Genomic DNA, 17,926 nt, shown 5'->3' with positions numbered 1-17,926 from the left:
TTGCGTGAGCGCACGCGCACGTCGGGGATTCCCCGTTACCCTTCTTGTCATACAAGCAGCTCGGCCGTTCACGTGTCTTCTTACTTCCCTATCGCCTTTCGTTGCTCTCGGCTGTCCGCCCGGGACTTCATGCAGTCACCGGATAGCTCTGCTAGTTTCCGTGTTAAAACTGCCTCCTAGGGTCCAGTGCCGGGGCAGCAATAGTCGAGTCGTCCCGGGGTTCGCTGCAGTCTGCCTGGGTGACGGAGGTACTCGGTGAGTGGTATGAGAGGCAGAGAGCCTGTCCTCGACTCTCGGCGGTGACTAGTACCTGGAGTTCCTCCGCGGTGCGGAAGGTTCCAACAGCGACGGAGGGGGAACTCAACACAGACACAGACCTCCACTATGGCTAGTAGCACTAAGGACGAGCTGCTGGAGGACAGCCGAACAGACTCGGGTATTGACTCGTATCGCTCCATCTTGAAGTCGGAGGAGCCTCAGCGGCCCAGCGGAGACTTCAGCAGCAGCGGGTCGAGGGACAAGCTGTCCGCCGGAGAGGAGCGCCTGGACTCGGCTTACAACTCCTCTTCTATTACTGTGGACAGTTTGACAGAGATAGTGAAGGATTTAAACCTCGCACCGCTGCAGCAACAACAGGAGCCTTGCCCCGAAGCCTCTGAGCAAGACGACACACTGCTCACAACTATCACAGAGGATGGAGACACGTAGGTTTATTTATCTGTTGATTTTAGAGCTGGGCGATATGGACCAAAATTCATATCTCGATATTTTTTCTCAAAATTCCGATATACGATATAAATCTCGAAAGTCTGACCAGAAAGACAATTCTGGATCGAATTTGCTGATGCAAAATGTTTTAAAAAAAGATTATATGGTGTTTTCCATCCATCCATTTTCTGACCCTCTTGTAACTTTTGTGTGATTTCAACAGCTTAATTTGGTTGGTTGAATTCTAAAACAACCAGTTGAGAACCCCTGCTCTAAGGCACAGCATGTGTGAGTGAGTTCTGTAGTGTGGCTTGTTTAAATGGTTTAGAACGCACTCAGAAATCCATCCAATTGTGCTTTTTATGCTGTTCTGAGAAGTAGTGAAAGCAGCAACTCCTAGAACACATTCTTTAAAACTAAAAAGCTATAAAATATATAGATATATTGATATAGGCAATATTGTAAATAGAAAATTTGATATATATATATCTTGATATATCGCCCAGCTCTAGTTTATTTGATAGGGACAATGTACATTCATGAACATTACATTAAATGTACCAGAGTTAGCTTAATGGCTATTTTTCATCTGCTGTCCCTGGACAGCTGTTAAAAGTCACTCTGAAAACAAAATACAATTAGAAATAGAACAGCATAAAAACATTCATTAAACTTCATAATTCACCTTACTAAAAATGTATACTTCGGTTTCAATAAATAGTTCATTACACATTTTAAATATGAAATAAAATGCAAGTGCAAAATGTTTCTGTCCATCACCTCCATTATCTTAAACATATCGAATTATATATTCATTAATACCAAAAATAAAGTAATGCCTGCTGTAACACTCACATTTGCCCTACGTCACAGGTGTCAAACTCAAGGCCCGGGGGCCAAATCTGACCCTTGAACCATTCGATTCGGCCTGCTGGAGGAAGTGAAAATGACTGAATTATTTAGTTGCAAATAGTTGTTAAAAGAACTCTTAAGTTTTTCCAAAATCCTGCAATTTTTCTCAAATTATTCCATAATCGGGGGCCAAATCCAGCCCTTTGAAACAACCAAATCGACCCGCAGGGAAAAGTAAAGATGGCTGAGCTAACAGTGTAAATTAAGACATTTTTTAGTTATGGATATCTCACTGGGGTTGCAAAGGGGCGTCCAGTCTTTTGCAGATTGTCGCTTCAACACTTTCAGGAATCAGTGTTAATATTGTTGACTAAAGTTTTTGTCTAGTTTTTCTCATCTGTATTACTAAACTAGACTATCCCTAACAAAATACACATGAATGAAAACTAAATCAAAATATGTTGTTATTTTTGTCGACTAATAAAAACTGAATTATAATGTTCACATGGGACGAAATCTAGTCACAACTAAGTTTCTTTGGTAGGAATCCAATCAAAACCACTTGTTTCATGGAAGGTAGAGCAATGTTTAATACTGTCCCATGTCAGATTGAAAATGGTAATTGACTTTTCAAAATAAAATGCATAACTATGCGTTACATATTAATTTTGATTAGAACTACATAGTCAAAAGACTATGGCTAAAACAAAATCAAAATGTACACAGCTGGGAATACCTTCCTTCAGTTTTAGGAGTTTGATTATGGGAATATTTTTCCAACTGTACATGTGTCAGACACTGCTCTAGGATGAAAGGGTCTGGTTTTCACTGGTTTCTTTCCTTTTCCCACAAAGAGATGTAGTTAAAGTTTTTAGTGTTGATCTTTAAGGCATTGAAAATGAAGGATTGAAAATGCAATACGTGCACCAGACAAGGTTTTTCATGTTTTGCAGCATTATAATAAAAAATGGTTTAGCATCATCCAAGCTTGTGCTAAGCATGTTTATGCATTAGTAGTGGGTTTAGCTTCTTCTTAAACTTCAAGAAACTTAAGGAATATCCAGCAGTCTGATAGTGAAGCGTTCTGATAGGGAAGTACCATATGTTACTAATTGTTGTTCATGCATATTGGAGCCTAAGAATGATATATCGCGATATTTCGTCTTGCCGTACGTTATCGATACACTGGCGCCAAAGATTGATATTTTATGTTTTGTAATTCCTGTGAAATGGATTCAGTGCAGTCAGTCATTTCTGAATTTCTTCAGTGACACAGATATCGTAATGTATCGTGGATGAAATGTTTTGCAATATATTGATTATCGCAGAATCGATCATTATTGTGGGAAAAAATAATGATAATGTTAATATTGCGATGGTAGCGTGAGGTACCTGACGATACCAGCCTATTAAGTATGGTCATTAATAGTTTATTCCTGTATTTATACTAAATGAGTTGGAACATTAGAACAGCTCAAACTCTATTCCTGAAAATAGAAAAAATGTCAACATTATGGAAAAGGTGTGCCACCCCAGGCCCTAAATGTGCAGCAATAGACTCCATTTTTGGTACAGATTAGCGCTGGGCAATATATTGTGATTCAAGATATATCTAATTTTTGATTTTGGCGATATATAAAATGACCATATCAACTATATCGATATACCTATATATTTTTTACTTGTTTTGATTTATACAATCACACAGTACAAATCACATCATACAAGTATTTAATATTATTCACAGAGCACAGTCAGTGTCCTTTTTTATCATTTTTTTCCCATATTTCTGATATATATTTAAAGCTTTTTTTTATATTAAAATACTCGTTTTCAGGAGTCACTGCTTTTTTTAAGCGGATATCCACCCTCCTCCATTAAAAAAAAAAAGTTATGTCCACACATCGTTTTGAGAAACAAATCCATCCACACAAAACCACATAAAAGTGGTTGGCAGCTTTATGTATGTGCACCGTTACAGCTTTGCACACCTGCCTAACAATGTTTGAGACCCGGTCCATGTAGGAGGCCTGTCTGGTGTGAGCCCGGTCTGTCCATACAGTAGGCCAGCGGAGAGGGTAGATGGCGCAGACGACACGCATGTGCCGGGGGTTGCCCTCTGGACTGCTGGGGGGTGTGGCTGGTGCCCCACTGTGCGTGGGGAGTGGGGGCTGCCGCTGTGCTCTGTGGCGCTGGTATGGTTTGGGTGGGTGCCGTGGGGTGGGTTTCCGGCCTTGTTGCTCGGGACGTCTCTGGGGCCCACAGTGCCCGCCCCGCCGCAGCAGAGAAACCCCTGCCCGCACCAGAGCCAGCACAGGCCCAAACGATACAACATCGTCCACAGGAAGGTAGCGGTGGCCCCGGTCCCCCCGACAAAAGAGGACGCCATCAACCGCCCAAGCAGAGCCACCCCGCCAGCCACATACCAACAAGCAGGTTTACCCAAGCACCCCAAACCGGGCACAGCTACCCCACACCAATGCCGCCAGCATAGTCCCAGTGACATTTGGAAACTTAAAACTCCGGTTATTGGTGTCAACACTCAAACACAAAACCGGAGTTTTCCCAAATCTTCACTTTGGTCGGAGTTTTTCAAAAGCCCCGTTTTTAATGACATCCTGCATTTTTGTGTGGACGATAGGCCGAACCGTTGAAAAATATATTTGTTTTAGCAGATCCCTGGTGGCTACGTGTGGACAGGGTCTCAGGACAGCATGAAAAGCTTAGTTTACTGAGTGCGCCCTAACCCAGACGTTCCCCTAAACGAGCCACACTACAGTACTCACTCACACGTGCTGTCCCTATGATAAAAAAAAAGCAAAAGTGTCACATATTGTGCAGCTTTTTGTTAATAAGTGTGCCTGTGTGGCATTTTGCATCAGCAAATTTAACTCAGATATATTGAGTTAAAGATATTGAGATCATATATTGCCATTTTTAAAAAAAATATTAAGATCCATATCGCCCAGCCCTAGTACAGATGCTTACAATGTCAATATGAACAAGGCAAAAAGTGATCTGGCAAAATTTGGTTAAAAATGTATTTTGTGAACGACCCTATTAATACGCATTGATTAAAAGACCCAGTATTCCCATGATGATGCTGTTAAAGGGGGATTTCTTAGCCGTGTGACACTGCAGATGTTGTGTTAAATGAACTTTGTCATGCATGTGGATGGTTTCCTATGAGACGCCTCTCAGTCAGAAAACAGAAGCGAAACAGATAGGCCTGGACTTCCCCTGAAGCACAGACAAAGCACACAGTGTGAGGTAGCAGGGCAGTTCACTCCTGATCCAAGAAACTTGTTGATCAGGATATGACAGTGTGTGTGCATGTGTGTGTGTATGAGCAACAAACATTTGAATTGACCAGTTTCCTTCCTTTATTTAAAAAACAAATCTTTCTAACAAACTAGACCTCAGTGAAACCTAAGCCGTATGAGAAATGTGGCTTTTCACCTTTAATGTTCACACAAAGTTACATCAGCCCACATCAGATTTAGTGTCAATTACATTTTTCAGTTACAATTATGTTTTTTATTATACACGTTAAATTACAATGAATCAAAATTACTGAGCCTGAAATAAATAAGCTTTCTCTAATTTTTCTGTTAGCTCTCTGTTAGCATCTGTTATGATAACGGGTCCTAAATCAGCTGTAAAATACACTAAAAACAAATGCCTATCATTTTAATTTCCTTCCTATCTACTGATTACCATGTTAGGCTTCCTAATCAATGAAAATATAGGTTTTAATATTTTTAATATGGCCGTCTGAGCCTTTTTTGTCAGTATACTGCTCGATTTAATTTTTTCAAATGGTGTAAAATGTAGGAAAGCTTGAAAGGAAACATTTTAATAATTATTAACTACGTATATGTAGAACTGTACATAGAACTGTAACATGGTTCCCAAGTTTTGCATTAAATTTTAATGGACAATTTTTAGAGAATTTTCATGGCAATTACGAGTACAAAGTCAATTATCTGAATTCAATTACAATTTAATTATGATTACAACAGCAACAGATTTTTTAAATTACAATTACAATTATGATTATGCCATAATTGTAATTAATTATCAATTACGTGATTACAATTATAATAAATAAATAATGTGTGCCACCTAGAGCTGGGCGATACATCGAATATACTCGATATATCGCAGCTTGTAGTCTGTGCGGTGTTGAAAATGACCATACCGTTAAACTCGCGGACTTTTTTTTTTTTTTTTTTTTTTTTTTTTTTTTTTTTTTTTAAATATCTTAGTGGCATTATGCACAAAAGGTGCACTTAAATTTAGTGTTGTTTTGAAATGTCATCTTAATGACAACATGCACAAAAGGGCACTATTTGTTTTTAAAATATTGTAGTGGCATTATGTACAAAAAGTGCACTTTAATTTTGTGTTTTGAAATGCCATGTGAGTTGCATCCTGCACTAATGTCTTGTTTTGAAATGTCTCTGTGACAATTTTGCACAGAACGTGCACTTTCTGTTGACAATTTTATGTTTGAGCCACTCACTGTTTAATAAATACAGTTATGTCAACTTTGACTTAGTTGTGATATCCCCTTTTTTGAATGAAAGTTCAAAATTGGCATATATTAATGCAGTATGATCAAGAATGTTTTAATGTAGACATATAGAATCATCATACTGGTGTGATTTTGTGCATCAAAGGGTTAATTCAAGGGTAATGCAAAATATCGAGATATATATCGTGTATCGTGACATGGCCTAAAAATATCGCAGTATTTATAAAAGGCCATATCGCCCAGCCCTAGTGCCACCCTTTACTGACGTTGTATTGGCTCAATTTTTGGTACAGATGTTCAAAGTGGTCACCCTATTTGTAATGAAGAATTTTCTTTTTAAACTTTTTTATTTTTTATTATTATTATTATTATTATTACTATTATTATTTTACATTTTTCTTAAATCAGGTATGTATCTTTTGTTAGTGTTTTCACCTTGTTTCCCCCTGGGATTATTAAAACGTTTCTCACTCTGTTTTTTTTGGCTGCATGGTGTTGTATTAACCATGATGTGCTAACAATAGATACCTGGGAAGAGAAAAAAAAAATACCTGCAGCGGACACGCAACAGAAAAAAATAACCCCAGTTTCCCCCTTTGGGATTTTTTTTTTTAGGTTAAGTGTTATGCAGACTGTAAAGTTCCTTGTTTTTGTTCTTTGGTGATGTTTGCTGACATTGAATTTTGTCAGCTGTTGGATGCATCACATGATTACAGCATTTTCTATTATCCCCAGGGTTGGGGTCAATTACATTTTTCAATTACGATTACAGTTACCAGCATTTTTTTTCCAATTAATTACAGAGCCTTTACTAAATAACCCTATGATTAGCTTTCTGTTAGCATCTCTTATGTTCTGACGCGTGTCTTAAATCAGCTGTAAAATACACATGATTACGTGTGTGTGTGTGTGTGTGTAGAGGAGCTTTTGCAGTATTTGCAGAAGTCAAACATGGAAAGGGTCACACAGCAGAACCACGGATGGCAACGGGTGCACCCCCAATGTTGAGTTACCATGTTCTCACCGAGTATTTACGCCTACAGCACTAAAAACACAACGAGCTGGAGTAAATGTGTGTCTTTGTGGGATGTTGTTTTTAAGTTGTGTGCTTGATATTATATCACACTTCTGATAACCCCCAAATAATCTTTTTCTATAATTATTTTTTCATCACGTTAGTTATACTTTGTAACAAATAGAGTATGGATTAGCCAAGATCTTGATTGAACTTGATTTATATTTGACAAAGTGAAAGTATAGAATACAGTGGTTTGTTTGTGTCTTGTTTTAATTTGAAAAAGAATGATAATTAAAACATTTCAAAAATATGTTTTTAATCAGCAATGTGTAAGGGGGATATAGGTTTGAGCCCCGTCCCTGAGTGAGTCCGTTCGAATTAAAGGGGACAGCTTTTTTCAGAAACTGTTTAAGATGCAATAACCAAATTCGGTGTGTGGCTCCAGGGTATCAACACACCTTGATGGAGTTCGAAAATGAGAAGCACGCAATTATTTTTTCCAGAGTTATTGCCTTTGTTTCGTTTTTTTTACTCTGTTCGAGGTCTCTTCAAATGGAACAGCTTTTCTCAGAAACCGTTTAAGATAGGATAACCAAATTTGTTGTGTGGCTTCAGGGTATCAATACCTTGATGGAGTTCAAAAATCAGAAGCGCGCAATTATTTTTTCCAGAGTTATTGCCCTTGTTCCATTATTTTTACTCTGTTCGAGGTATCTTCAAAGGCGATAGCTTTTCTCAGAAACCGTTTAAGATAGGAACCAAATTTGGTGTGTGGCTTCAGGGTATCAATACCTTGATGGAGTTTGAAAATGAGAAGAACGCAATTATTTCTTCCGGAGTTATTGCCCTTGTGCTGTTTTTTTTCTTTTTATTCTGTTTGAGGTATCTTCAAAGGAGACAGCAATTCTTAGAAAACGTTTAAGATGGTTTGTAATTTTATATTCTGATGTGATAATATTTTTTTGTGTATACATCTAAGTTAGATTAATGACATTTAGGAGAAGGTTGTGATGTTATAATGAGAACCAATCTGGCGGGGATGTTGATGACTGTCTTTTTGTTATTTCTATGTTAAGCGAACCATTGGTTCGATGGGTTTTGGTATTTGGAACAGATATTTCAGGTTTTCTTTGCACACAGTATGAAGCTCTCCCTTGTTTTAAATCATATAACATAAAAAAAAAAAGTAAATGAGTAGTTATTTCTGCTGAGGCCTTTGTTTTGATATCAATGTTCATCTCCATTTCTTGCTCTTTGCAGAATTTTTAGTCTGTTTTTGTTTCACCCCTTTGCTTGAAAAGCTGTATTTGCGAAAAGATTGTCACTTTTTAGGTTTTTACCTTTTTGACACCAGAAGTTTTTTTTTTTATTTCTCACCATCGCTCTCATTCTCTCCCCTCATCTTATGTGTCGTATTTAATGCAAGTATGTATGAATGTTTATTCATTGCATGCATGAAATAAAAAACGGATTTTATATTTTGAATAGTTATGTCATATTTCTATATAAATACGCCTGCAGATGTTAATGTATTTTTTTAACTCTATTTTCTAGGCTCCTCCACCTAGCAATCATCCACAACGAAGTAGAAATTGCTCAAGAGTTGACGCAAATATTCCCGAAGGAAGTTCTCGACATCCAAAACAACCTGTACCAGGTGAGTGTGTCTCCATATGTTTCCATGAGAAAAGCATTGTGAGGCTTCTGTGGACATATTTAAACATGAATCACAATTTAAAAATGTGTAACAAGACTAAAACGGGCAGAAACAAAAACGCTTACATGCTCAACATAAATCATAACCTTCTAAGTATTTTTGAATGCCTTTGAACATTATCTGTTATTTTATAATAAGTTTTTTATTTAACAAATAATGGATGTGTGTGGTCCTAATATCCTGCTTTGTTTAACAATCGTATGGCCTTTTTTTTTTTTTTTTTGCAATAAAACAATATTATTAATTATGGTCCTAAAAGTGGTTCCCCAGAGTTCTACACATTACATTATATATCGCAGCATCAAAGTACAATACATTGTAAACAATGGGTGGTTTTAAAGGTCCAGTATTATGCTATTTTTTACCCATTTCCATTTGTTCTAAGAACCCCAACAACATTATTTTTAAAGTGCTCCTGAAACCACAAACGTGTTTATTACAGCAGCAGTAAATCATTAACAGTCTTCCTTCACCTCGTCTGACCACAGGAATAGTCCATTTAAGGTGACAGTCCATTGTTTTGTCCGACTGCTGCGTCGCATTGGTCACAAACACGTCGGATCATCCCATAAAGTAGATAAGAGGCGGTGTAACGGCTACTAAAAATGGAACTGATTGTAACCACTCGCTCTGTCCCACAGGGAGGTAAACTCTCAACTATCAGCTGAGTCATCTGTTTCGAACACTCGCATGAGCTGCTACCTCACTTTCTTGTCCTCTTTAAAAGCGAAACTGATTGTGAGCGCTCTTCAGTTTATCTATATACTGGATTATCTATACTGAACGTAAAGATATTAACTGTAATATCATCCTGCATTCGCTGATTGTTTAACCTGTGAGGTAGTTTGATACACACATTCTTATAGGGTAGGAGGAGCCAGGATTTTCAGGTGGAGGAGTTTCCACGTTATGACGTAATATTGGGGCAGAAATCCAACTAGCTCGTTTGGAGTTGACATCACAAAATGTGGAATAGCAAGGGAGGGAGGAAACTTTTTCAACTCTGGCCCTCTGAATGAGGCTAAAGGAATGTACAGTATATCACTGTAGCAAAACCATTATAAAGTGAATTTTTCACAATACTGCCCCTTTAAGTAAATATATTTTTTTTATATAACACACCAAGTGTTTTTGAGATTTTTGTCTTTATATAATTTACGTGTTGCCTCAAAGACCATTTAGAGCCAATTGTCACTTCTAATAACTTGGTATCAAAGACTAAATCAATGGGACTTCCTCATTGTCAGCTAAAGGCATTATTTGGATGTTTCTATAGAGATGCTGTTCCTCTTTCTGGTGCAGCCTGTCTCCTCTTTAAAGATGTCACCATGGGCTGTTGTTGTTAGCTCAGATGGGACTTTGCATGGAAACTCCCCCGCTCTACCTCGTGTAGAAATAGAAGCTTATCTTTGGAGAGTGTCCATATGTGGGAGGGTGGGGTGTATTGGTTTGGTTCTCTAGGACGCCCGTTCAGAGATTTTTTAACCTTGAAATGAATGCTGAGCGTGCACACTGAGCTGTCATAAGGAAACATCTAAAGTTTATACTCAGCACTTGTAATGCTGTGACTCAGTGAACCCTGTGCTCAGTCCTTCTGTGTTGCTCAATTTCCTCTCGATACTCATTCTAAGACCCGGCATTTAAACACCTTACCAAGATGACTATGAGATTTAAAACAGAAAACCAACCCTCGGGCATGATTAAATAGGTAAATTCCACTGAAGTTGTGTGTGTGTGTGTGTGTGTGTGTGTGTGTGTGTGTGTGTGTGTGTGTGTGTGTGTGTGTGTGTGTGTGTGTGTGTGTGTGTGTGTGTGTGTGTGTGTGTGTGTGTGTGTGTGTGTGTGTGTGTGTGTGTGTGTGTGTGTGTGTGTGTGTGTGTGTGTGTGTGTGTGTCATTTGTCGATTTTTAGCGTGGTAAAATGCTACCGGGTGAGTATGACTGCAAGATTCTCCAAACTGATGCTCTACGACATCTGTTTGATTAGACAAAAAAAAATGAAAACCAGGGTAATTGGTAAAATATTAAGCTACCCAAAACCTGCACAGTTCTGAACTGCATATTTCTGATTTCAAATTTATAGTACGTACAGTATATAGTCATCTTAAAGATGTAATTCCTTGTTTTAATTAGAAAATAATGGGTTAAAAGTGACCAAAAATGGTGAAATGGTATTTTAAAGAATTTTTTTGAGTGGCCAGAAACAGAACAAAATGGTAAGAAGGGTTTAAAGTGGCAGAAAGGGGGTGAAATGGGTTTTTAAAAACCACAGAAGTTGGTTAAAATTTGGCCAAAAATGGACAGAAAAAGTGGTAAAAAGGGTTCAAAGTGTCAATATTGGTTTAAAAGTGGCAGAAAAAACTACAAACAATTAGTTAAAACTGGCAAATAATGGGCATGATAAATCGTGAATGTGGTTAAATTGGCAAAAATAAGCATGGAATATGGTGAAAAGAGGTTAAAAGTGACAATAATGGGTCAACATACGTAACATTAGGTGGAAAAAGTGGGAGAAAGGGTTTATAAGTGCCGGAAGTGTCTTAAAAGTGGGGAAAAATGTGAAATTTGATGGGGAAATTGGAGTAATGTAGCAAAAATGCAATAAAAGGAGCAAAATTATGCCAAGAAAAAGTGATGAAAATAAGTTAAAATATTGCAAGTTTGGTGTAATAGCAGAAAAAGGGCTCAAATTGTTCAATAAATATTCATAGTTTATTGAAGGCATCTGGTAACCTCCATCGAGAACCCCTGGCCTACATTGTTTGAGTCAATAATAATTAGTAAAGTGCATCACACCTTTTTTTTTCTCTGTGTTTTTTCAGACCCCGCTCCACTTAGCCACCTACCTGAACCTGACCAGTGTGGTGAAGGACCTGGTGAACAAAGGAGTGAGCCTGGAGCTGCAGGACCAGGATGGAAACACAGCGCTGCACCTGGCCTGCCAGCATGGGCTGGTGGAGTGTGCCTCAGAGATGACCTTTTCACGTAGCAGCCTGTCGACAGTCCTGAAAATGCAGAACTGGAGAGGTGAAAACAGACGTGTAGAAAATGTTTAACATTGTTCTTATTGGGTTTTTTTCCCCCCTACCTAATTGTTATGTGAAAAAGGTGGGGTGGGTGGAGTCTCTTTTCTCTGTTTCTCTGAACAATGGTGTGTACCTACAGGTCTGGCCTGTCTTCACTTGGCTGCACTCTACAGGCAACATCAAATCATGAAGCTCCTGATGAAAAATGGAGCAGATCTGAACATCCAGGTGAGTCTGTGGGTTTATTTATTTATTGTATCTTAATATAGGCCAGAGGTGGGGAACTTTCATCGCCACAAAAAAGTGATTTTCTGCTGTGAGGGCCACATTATCAACATTCATATCAGCATTTAGAGTAATGACCCGTTGTCGTTTTGTGTAGTTTGTTTCTCATTTTGCGCTTTGTGTTGTTGTCTTGTGTTTTTACTGTCATTTTTATGTGTTTTTGAAGTCATTTTGTTTATTTTCTGCCTCATTTTGTTTGTTTTTGTGTTATGAGCCAATTTATGCATTTTTGTTGTCATTTTGTGACAATAAATAAAAGCAAAAGCCCTGATTCTTCTGCCGTATGTGGCCCCTAGGCCACCATTTGCCCATGTCTGATATAGGCTATCTTGGCTTAAGGAAGGGATGTATGAATTACTAATGCTTCATTTAAAGTTTTTTGTAAGTTGGCCTGAATAATCTCTCACTATAGATCACAATCAGCAGACACACACAATAGGAAAAAATTCTTTTTATTAAGATTTATATAAAAAAAAAAATCTCATTTTTTTTCTCGTATTTGACGTTTGTTTCTTTTTGAATCTGTTTAATAAATCTTGTGTTTGATAATGTGTGCTATACACTGAGAGTGATACAAGCTCATCTGGGAGCGTCCTGCAGGGTTCAGAGAGACATAATTAGACGTGAGATATGATTAAACTGGGGCTGGCCGGACACTCTTAACTTTCTATTGATGGAAGAGAACATGGCAGTGGTTCCTGAAACTAGCCCCAGGCATTCCTTTTAGTTTAAATCACTGGACACACTTATCTCAGCCTTCACACACACACACACACTCTCTCTGTGAGACGATGCATGTAAAATATTAAACGTATGATTTAATCTTTGTTGAAGAGAAGAAAGACTTCAAAAACGCATAAATCAATAACAAAAATGCAGAAAATTACAGAAAAAGTCACACAAACCGTTAACAGAATTACACAAAATGACAGAAAAATACAGAAAACAACAACAAAAATGCAGAAAACGACAGAAAAATACACAAAATGAATGACTCCGAAAACACCCGAAATGACTAAAAACAGACAAGACATTGATTTTTGTTACGAATTTTTGTGTAATTCAGAGGAATTTTGTAGAATTGTTTGTGAAAAATTGCAAGAAAAAATTGTGTAATTTGTGAAAAAAATTTGAGTTCTTTCCACAATTTAATATTATGAATGACTGCATTCATGTAATATCAACAAAGGAAAACTGCAAGGTGCTAAAAATATTGTAGAGTTGCTGAATTTGAGATATCTTCTACTAGATTTTTTGGTAATTCACACAATAATTTATGTTTTCTGTCATTTTTACTTTCTCCTTTGAGCCAAATTGTATGCTCTAAATGCTAAAGGGCCAAATCTGGGTCCCCAGGCCTTGATTTTGACACACGTGACTTAAACAAACAAATTTCTACAAAAACACACAAAACAACAACACATTACAGAATAGCTCCAAAGACACAAAAACAAAATGACAGGAAATTACAGAAAACCACAACAAAAATAAAGAAAATGACCCCAAAAACACACAAATCTACAACAAAAATGCATAAAATGACTGAAAAATGCACAAAATTACACTAAGAACACAAAAAATAACAAAACCACACATTATGACTCCAAAAACACACAAAATGACTAAAATCTGATGAAACATAAAAACCAAAAAGTCAAAAGAAAAAAGACTAAACCCTTTTTTTCCTCCTGTGTTAATGCTCTGATTGGTCATTATTCTGAATGCTAACATGAATATTGATCATGTGACCTGTTTGTGGCCCCTGCTGTGATAGAGTTGGTTTATCAGCAGTGCAATAGAATCATGTTGTTTGTGTCTCACTGGAAAACTCAATAAAACTCAATAACTGACTGGTCTCCATCTTTACTGGTGGCAGGAAGGAACCAGTGGAAAAACAGCTCTTCACATCGCTGTAGAGCTGCACGACGTCACGTCAGTGAAGCTGCTGCTTCCGGGCGCAGACATGGACTCTGCCATGTTTAATGGCTGCACACCGCTGCACCTGGCCGTGGGCAGACAGGACGCCGCCATCGCTAACCTGCTGTGTCAGTCGGGCGCTGACACCATGCTGAGAAACATGGAGGATGAGACGGCGCTCGATCTGGCTGATGGCAACGATGACGTAAGCAATGATTACGCAACAAGGCTGTCATGAAATGCATTTGTGAGACCAAAAGCAGAGCCTACTTTTTAATTACTTTATGTACTTTGACTGAATTACAGCCAATTATTATTAGCCTAAAAAGCTGGGGAGAATTATTTTTTATTTACTGTTTGTGTGTTTTTATTTTTATTTTTATTTTTATTTTTTAGATATATGGTCTAAAAGTCTGATAATTTTCATAGATCAATGGTCTAAAGGTATTCTCTTGTTTCATAGATCTATGGTCTAAAGGTATTCTCCTTTTCATAGATCTATGGTCTAAAGGTGTTCTCCTTTTCATAGATCTATGGTCTAAAGCTATTTTCCTTTTCATAGATCTTTGATCTTAAGGTCTTTTCCTTTTCATAGATCTATGGTCTAAAGCTATTTTCCTTTTCATAGATCTTTGATCTTAAGGTCTTTTCTGTTTCATAGATCTATGGTCTAAAGGTATTTTCATAGATCTATGGTCTAAATCTCTTTTCCTTTTCATAGATCTATGGTCTAAATCTCTTTTCCTTTTCATAGATCTATGATCTAAAGGTATTCTCCTTTTCATCGATCTATGGTCTAAAGGTGTTCTCCTTTTCATAGATCTATGGTCTAAAGCTATTTTCCTTTTCATAGATCTATGATCTAAAGGTATTCTCCTTTTCATAGATCTATGGTCTAAAGGTATTCTCCTTTCCATAGATCTATGGTCTAAAGCTCCTTTAAGGTCTTTTATTGTTTGTATTTAATTTTACATCATTATACCACTTTGTTTGTGTGTGTTTTTAATGTATTTTTGTAATGACAACATTTTCATCTCTTTTCTTTGATCACACCAAATGCAAAAAAAATATATCTTGGTCTTTATTGCTCCTCAAAAAATAATGTGTCGTGTTGTAGAATCCATTAACATTGTGTGACGTCTTAGCGAGCTGAACAAGTGCTAGTATGTCTATACAAGAGGGAATGCAAAGATAACAGGAAGAACATGGAGTCCCTCCGGTGATAATGTGGATCCAATGAAGCCACAACAACAGAAATTCAGTCTAGAAAACAAGGGAAAGTAAATAACAACCAGAGAATTTAAATTAACAGAAGCAGAGCTAATCTTGTTGCAAAAATAAATAAATGAAAATGACACATTGCATTGATGTTGTTTAAAAGATTACCAACATTAAATATGAACTTGTTGGTTTAAGCAACATTTTTATTATTACATTTAACAACGCCTTCTTCTATCGCTATTGTGAGTGGGTGTGGTTTCCAGTTTTATTTAGTTTGTAATTTTTCAATCTTTGTTTTTCAGATCATGGCTTTATTTCCCTTTGATGACATCCAGATCTCTGGGAGATCCGTAGCGAACGTAACGTTTTGAGTAGAGTTGCAGTCTTTGAAATGGTGTGGAGCCTCAAAACAGCACAGCAGTCTAGATCTTTGTTCTTTTCGTTTATTAAGCTTTAAGTTTGACCTGATTCTGATTAATTAGCAATTTTTCTTTTCAGTGTTGTGTACTAAAACATGTAGAAAAATACTGAACGTGAGCCGTAACACTGAACACTGATGCAAGAAAAATTCTTCCCGAGCCACTCGCTCAATTTTATTTCTTTATTTTTACGTAATCCTGTGAGCAACAAACTGTCTACCAACTTTTTTTTTTTTAACCCCATTAAAGTTGTTTGTTCTACCTCCGTATCTTACTGATAATGTCCCTGTATTTGGAACAAGTAAGATTCACAATGATACAGTTTCCTCAAACTTGTTCTCTCAGTTATGTTTGCCTCCTTGATTTATCAACAATTATTATCAATTTCTGAGTCATGGCTGCTTTATTGTTGCCATTTTGTTGTGTCCAGGTGTTTAAATATCACAAAGACATAAAGATAAATATCCGACCCCCTAACATTAGAATAAACCACAATGCACCCTCGTGTAAATGTAATATATAAAAACGTAAAGCATCTGTTTGGTTTGTGGTTTACTGCTTTGTGTGGAAAACATCTCCTCCCCGCCCTTATTTATCTAAAGATTAGCTAACTGATAATTTTGTTAGAGCACTCTGACCTGTGTGGGAAATGTGTGCAGTTGTGAAATATTTTGTAATAAAAAAAACTGGAAAAACTACTGGCTGTTGTGCTACTTCAAACATGGGGAACTGTAATTCAAGAAGTTGGAAGGAATAATGAAGCCCAACATAATACACAAAGGGGCGGATTCACTAAGATCTGAAATAAAGGGTGGTAAACCAGGCACCTCCCTAAAAACTCACCTGCTGTGGGGAATTCACTGAGATTGCGCCACTAATAGGTGCACGTATAGACGCATATAGTGATAGGCAGATTTGGACAGAACCGTCCTATTGATCTGTTGATGCCATTGATTTGAGTTAATGCAGCAACACAGTCTGTTAATCAGCACCATTTACAGATGCTCTACTGAGCATCATCCAGCAGGTCTGAGCTCCGAAGCAGTGCTTGTCATGGACAAACTCATTTGTGAACATTGTACCATTGCTGCAGCTCAGCTGATTCTGCTTTGGCATCGATGCGACACAAGAGTATTGGGGTCAAAATGTGGCTAGTAAGGCACATGAGCTCCCTGGAGCGGTTCGTCCGACTCCGGAGTGACATCCATGGGTATCTGCACACAGCATCCTCTCTGCACCTCAGCCACCTCAGGTCTTTTTCTCTCCCTCACACACTTTACTCTGCATTTTCTTATTCAGTGGCTATTAATATTGACTATTGTCTTATTTAAATTCTTTTTTATACAAGAAATGTTAACTGGAGCAAAAACAATCACCGCAAACAGTTCCTGGTTTGATTAATTACATTGCGTCCACTGCATTCATTTATTTGCGTGTCCTCCTCTGAGATCTGCCTACTTTACATATTCATCAGAGGGAAACGCGCTAAAAGGATTGTGGGTGCATTGTGACGTGCAGAAGATGTGCAGTTCTGATTCCCTGGGGTTTGTATCCCTTATTAGTGCGTGGAGTGACGTTTGCACACGTTTTAATACCCCTAAACCTTTAGTGAATCCACACCAAAGTACACAAAAAATTTAAAAAAATACACAAAATGTCTCATAATACGTAAAATGACAATAAATACAGACACAACAACCACCCAAATGAACAGAAAAAACAACAAAAATACAGAAAGGCACTGCAAGTGACTCAAAAAATACACAAAGTAACACCAGAAACACAAAAAATGACAACAAAGACAAACACAACAACCACTTAAACAAACAAAATTACTACAAAAACACACAAAACTGCAACACATTACAGAATAGCTCCAATGACACACAAACTGCCAACAAAATTACACAAAATGACAGGAAATGGCAGAAAACAACAAAAAAAATGACTCAAAGAACACAAAACATAACATAAATACACAAAATGACTCATAAAACCTAAAATGACAAAAAAGAAAGTCACGACAAACACTTAAACACACAAAACAGCACATTAATAGCTCCAAAGACACACAAACTTGCAGAAAATGCAAAAAGGTTACAGAAAAATACACCAAGAACACAACAAAATAACAAAAACACACATAATGACTCTGAAAAAACAAATCAAAATAACTAAAAACTGTGTCAATACTCTGGTCATTATTCCAAATGCTAACATGAATACT

General features: G+C 37.4%; 1 protein-coding gene across 1 annotated transcript; it reads left to right on the top strand.

Annotated features, from left to right (window-relative positions):
- Positions 1-16,397, top strand: nfkbie (nuclear factor of kappa light polypeptide gene enhancer in B-cells inhibitor, epsilon). Its single transcript, XM_028440030.1, has 6 exons — positions 1-704; positions 8,670-8,772; positions 11,654-11,858; positions 11,997-12,085; positions 14,019-14,264; positions 15,583-16,397. The coding sequence occupies exons 1-6, from the start codon at positions 385-387 to the stop codon at positions 15,649-15,651; spliced, it is 1,032 nt and encodes a 343-aa protein (XP_028295831.1). The 5' UTR covers positions 1-384; the 3' UTR covers positions 15,652-16,397.
- The last annotated feature ends 1,529 nt before the right edge of the window (positions 16,398-17,926 follow it).

The sequence above is a fragment of the Gouania willdenowi genome, chromosome 24, assembly GCF_900634775.1.
Source record: "Gouania willdenowi chromosome 24, fGouWil2.1, whole genome shotgun sequence".
Classification (NCBI taxonomy): domain Eukaryota; kingdom Metazoa; phylum Chordata; class Actinopteri; order Blenniiformes; family Gobiesocidae; genus Gouania; species Gouania willdenowi.
Note: the sequence above shows the minus strand (reverse complement) of the source record. Positions and strands in the feature narration are given on the sequence as shown.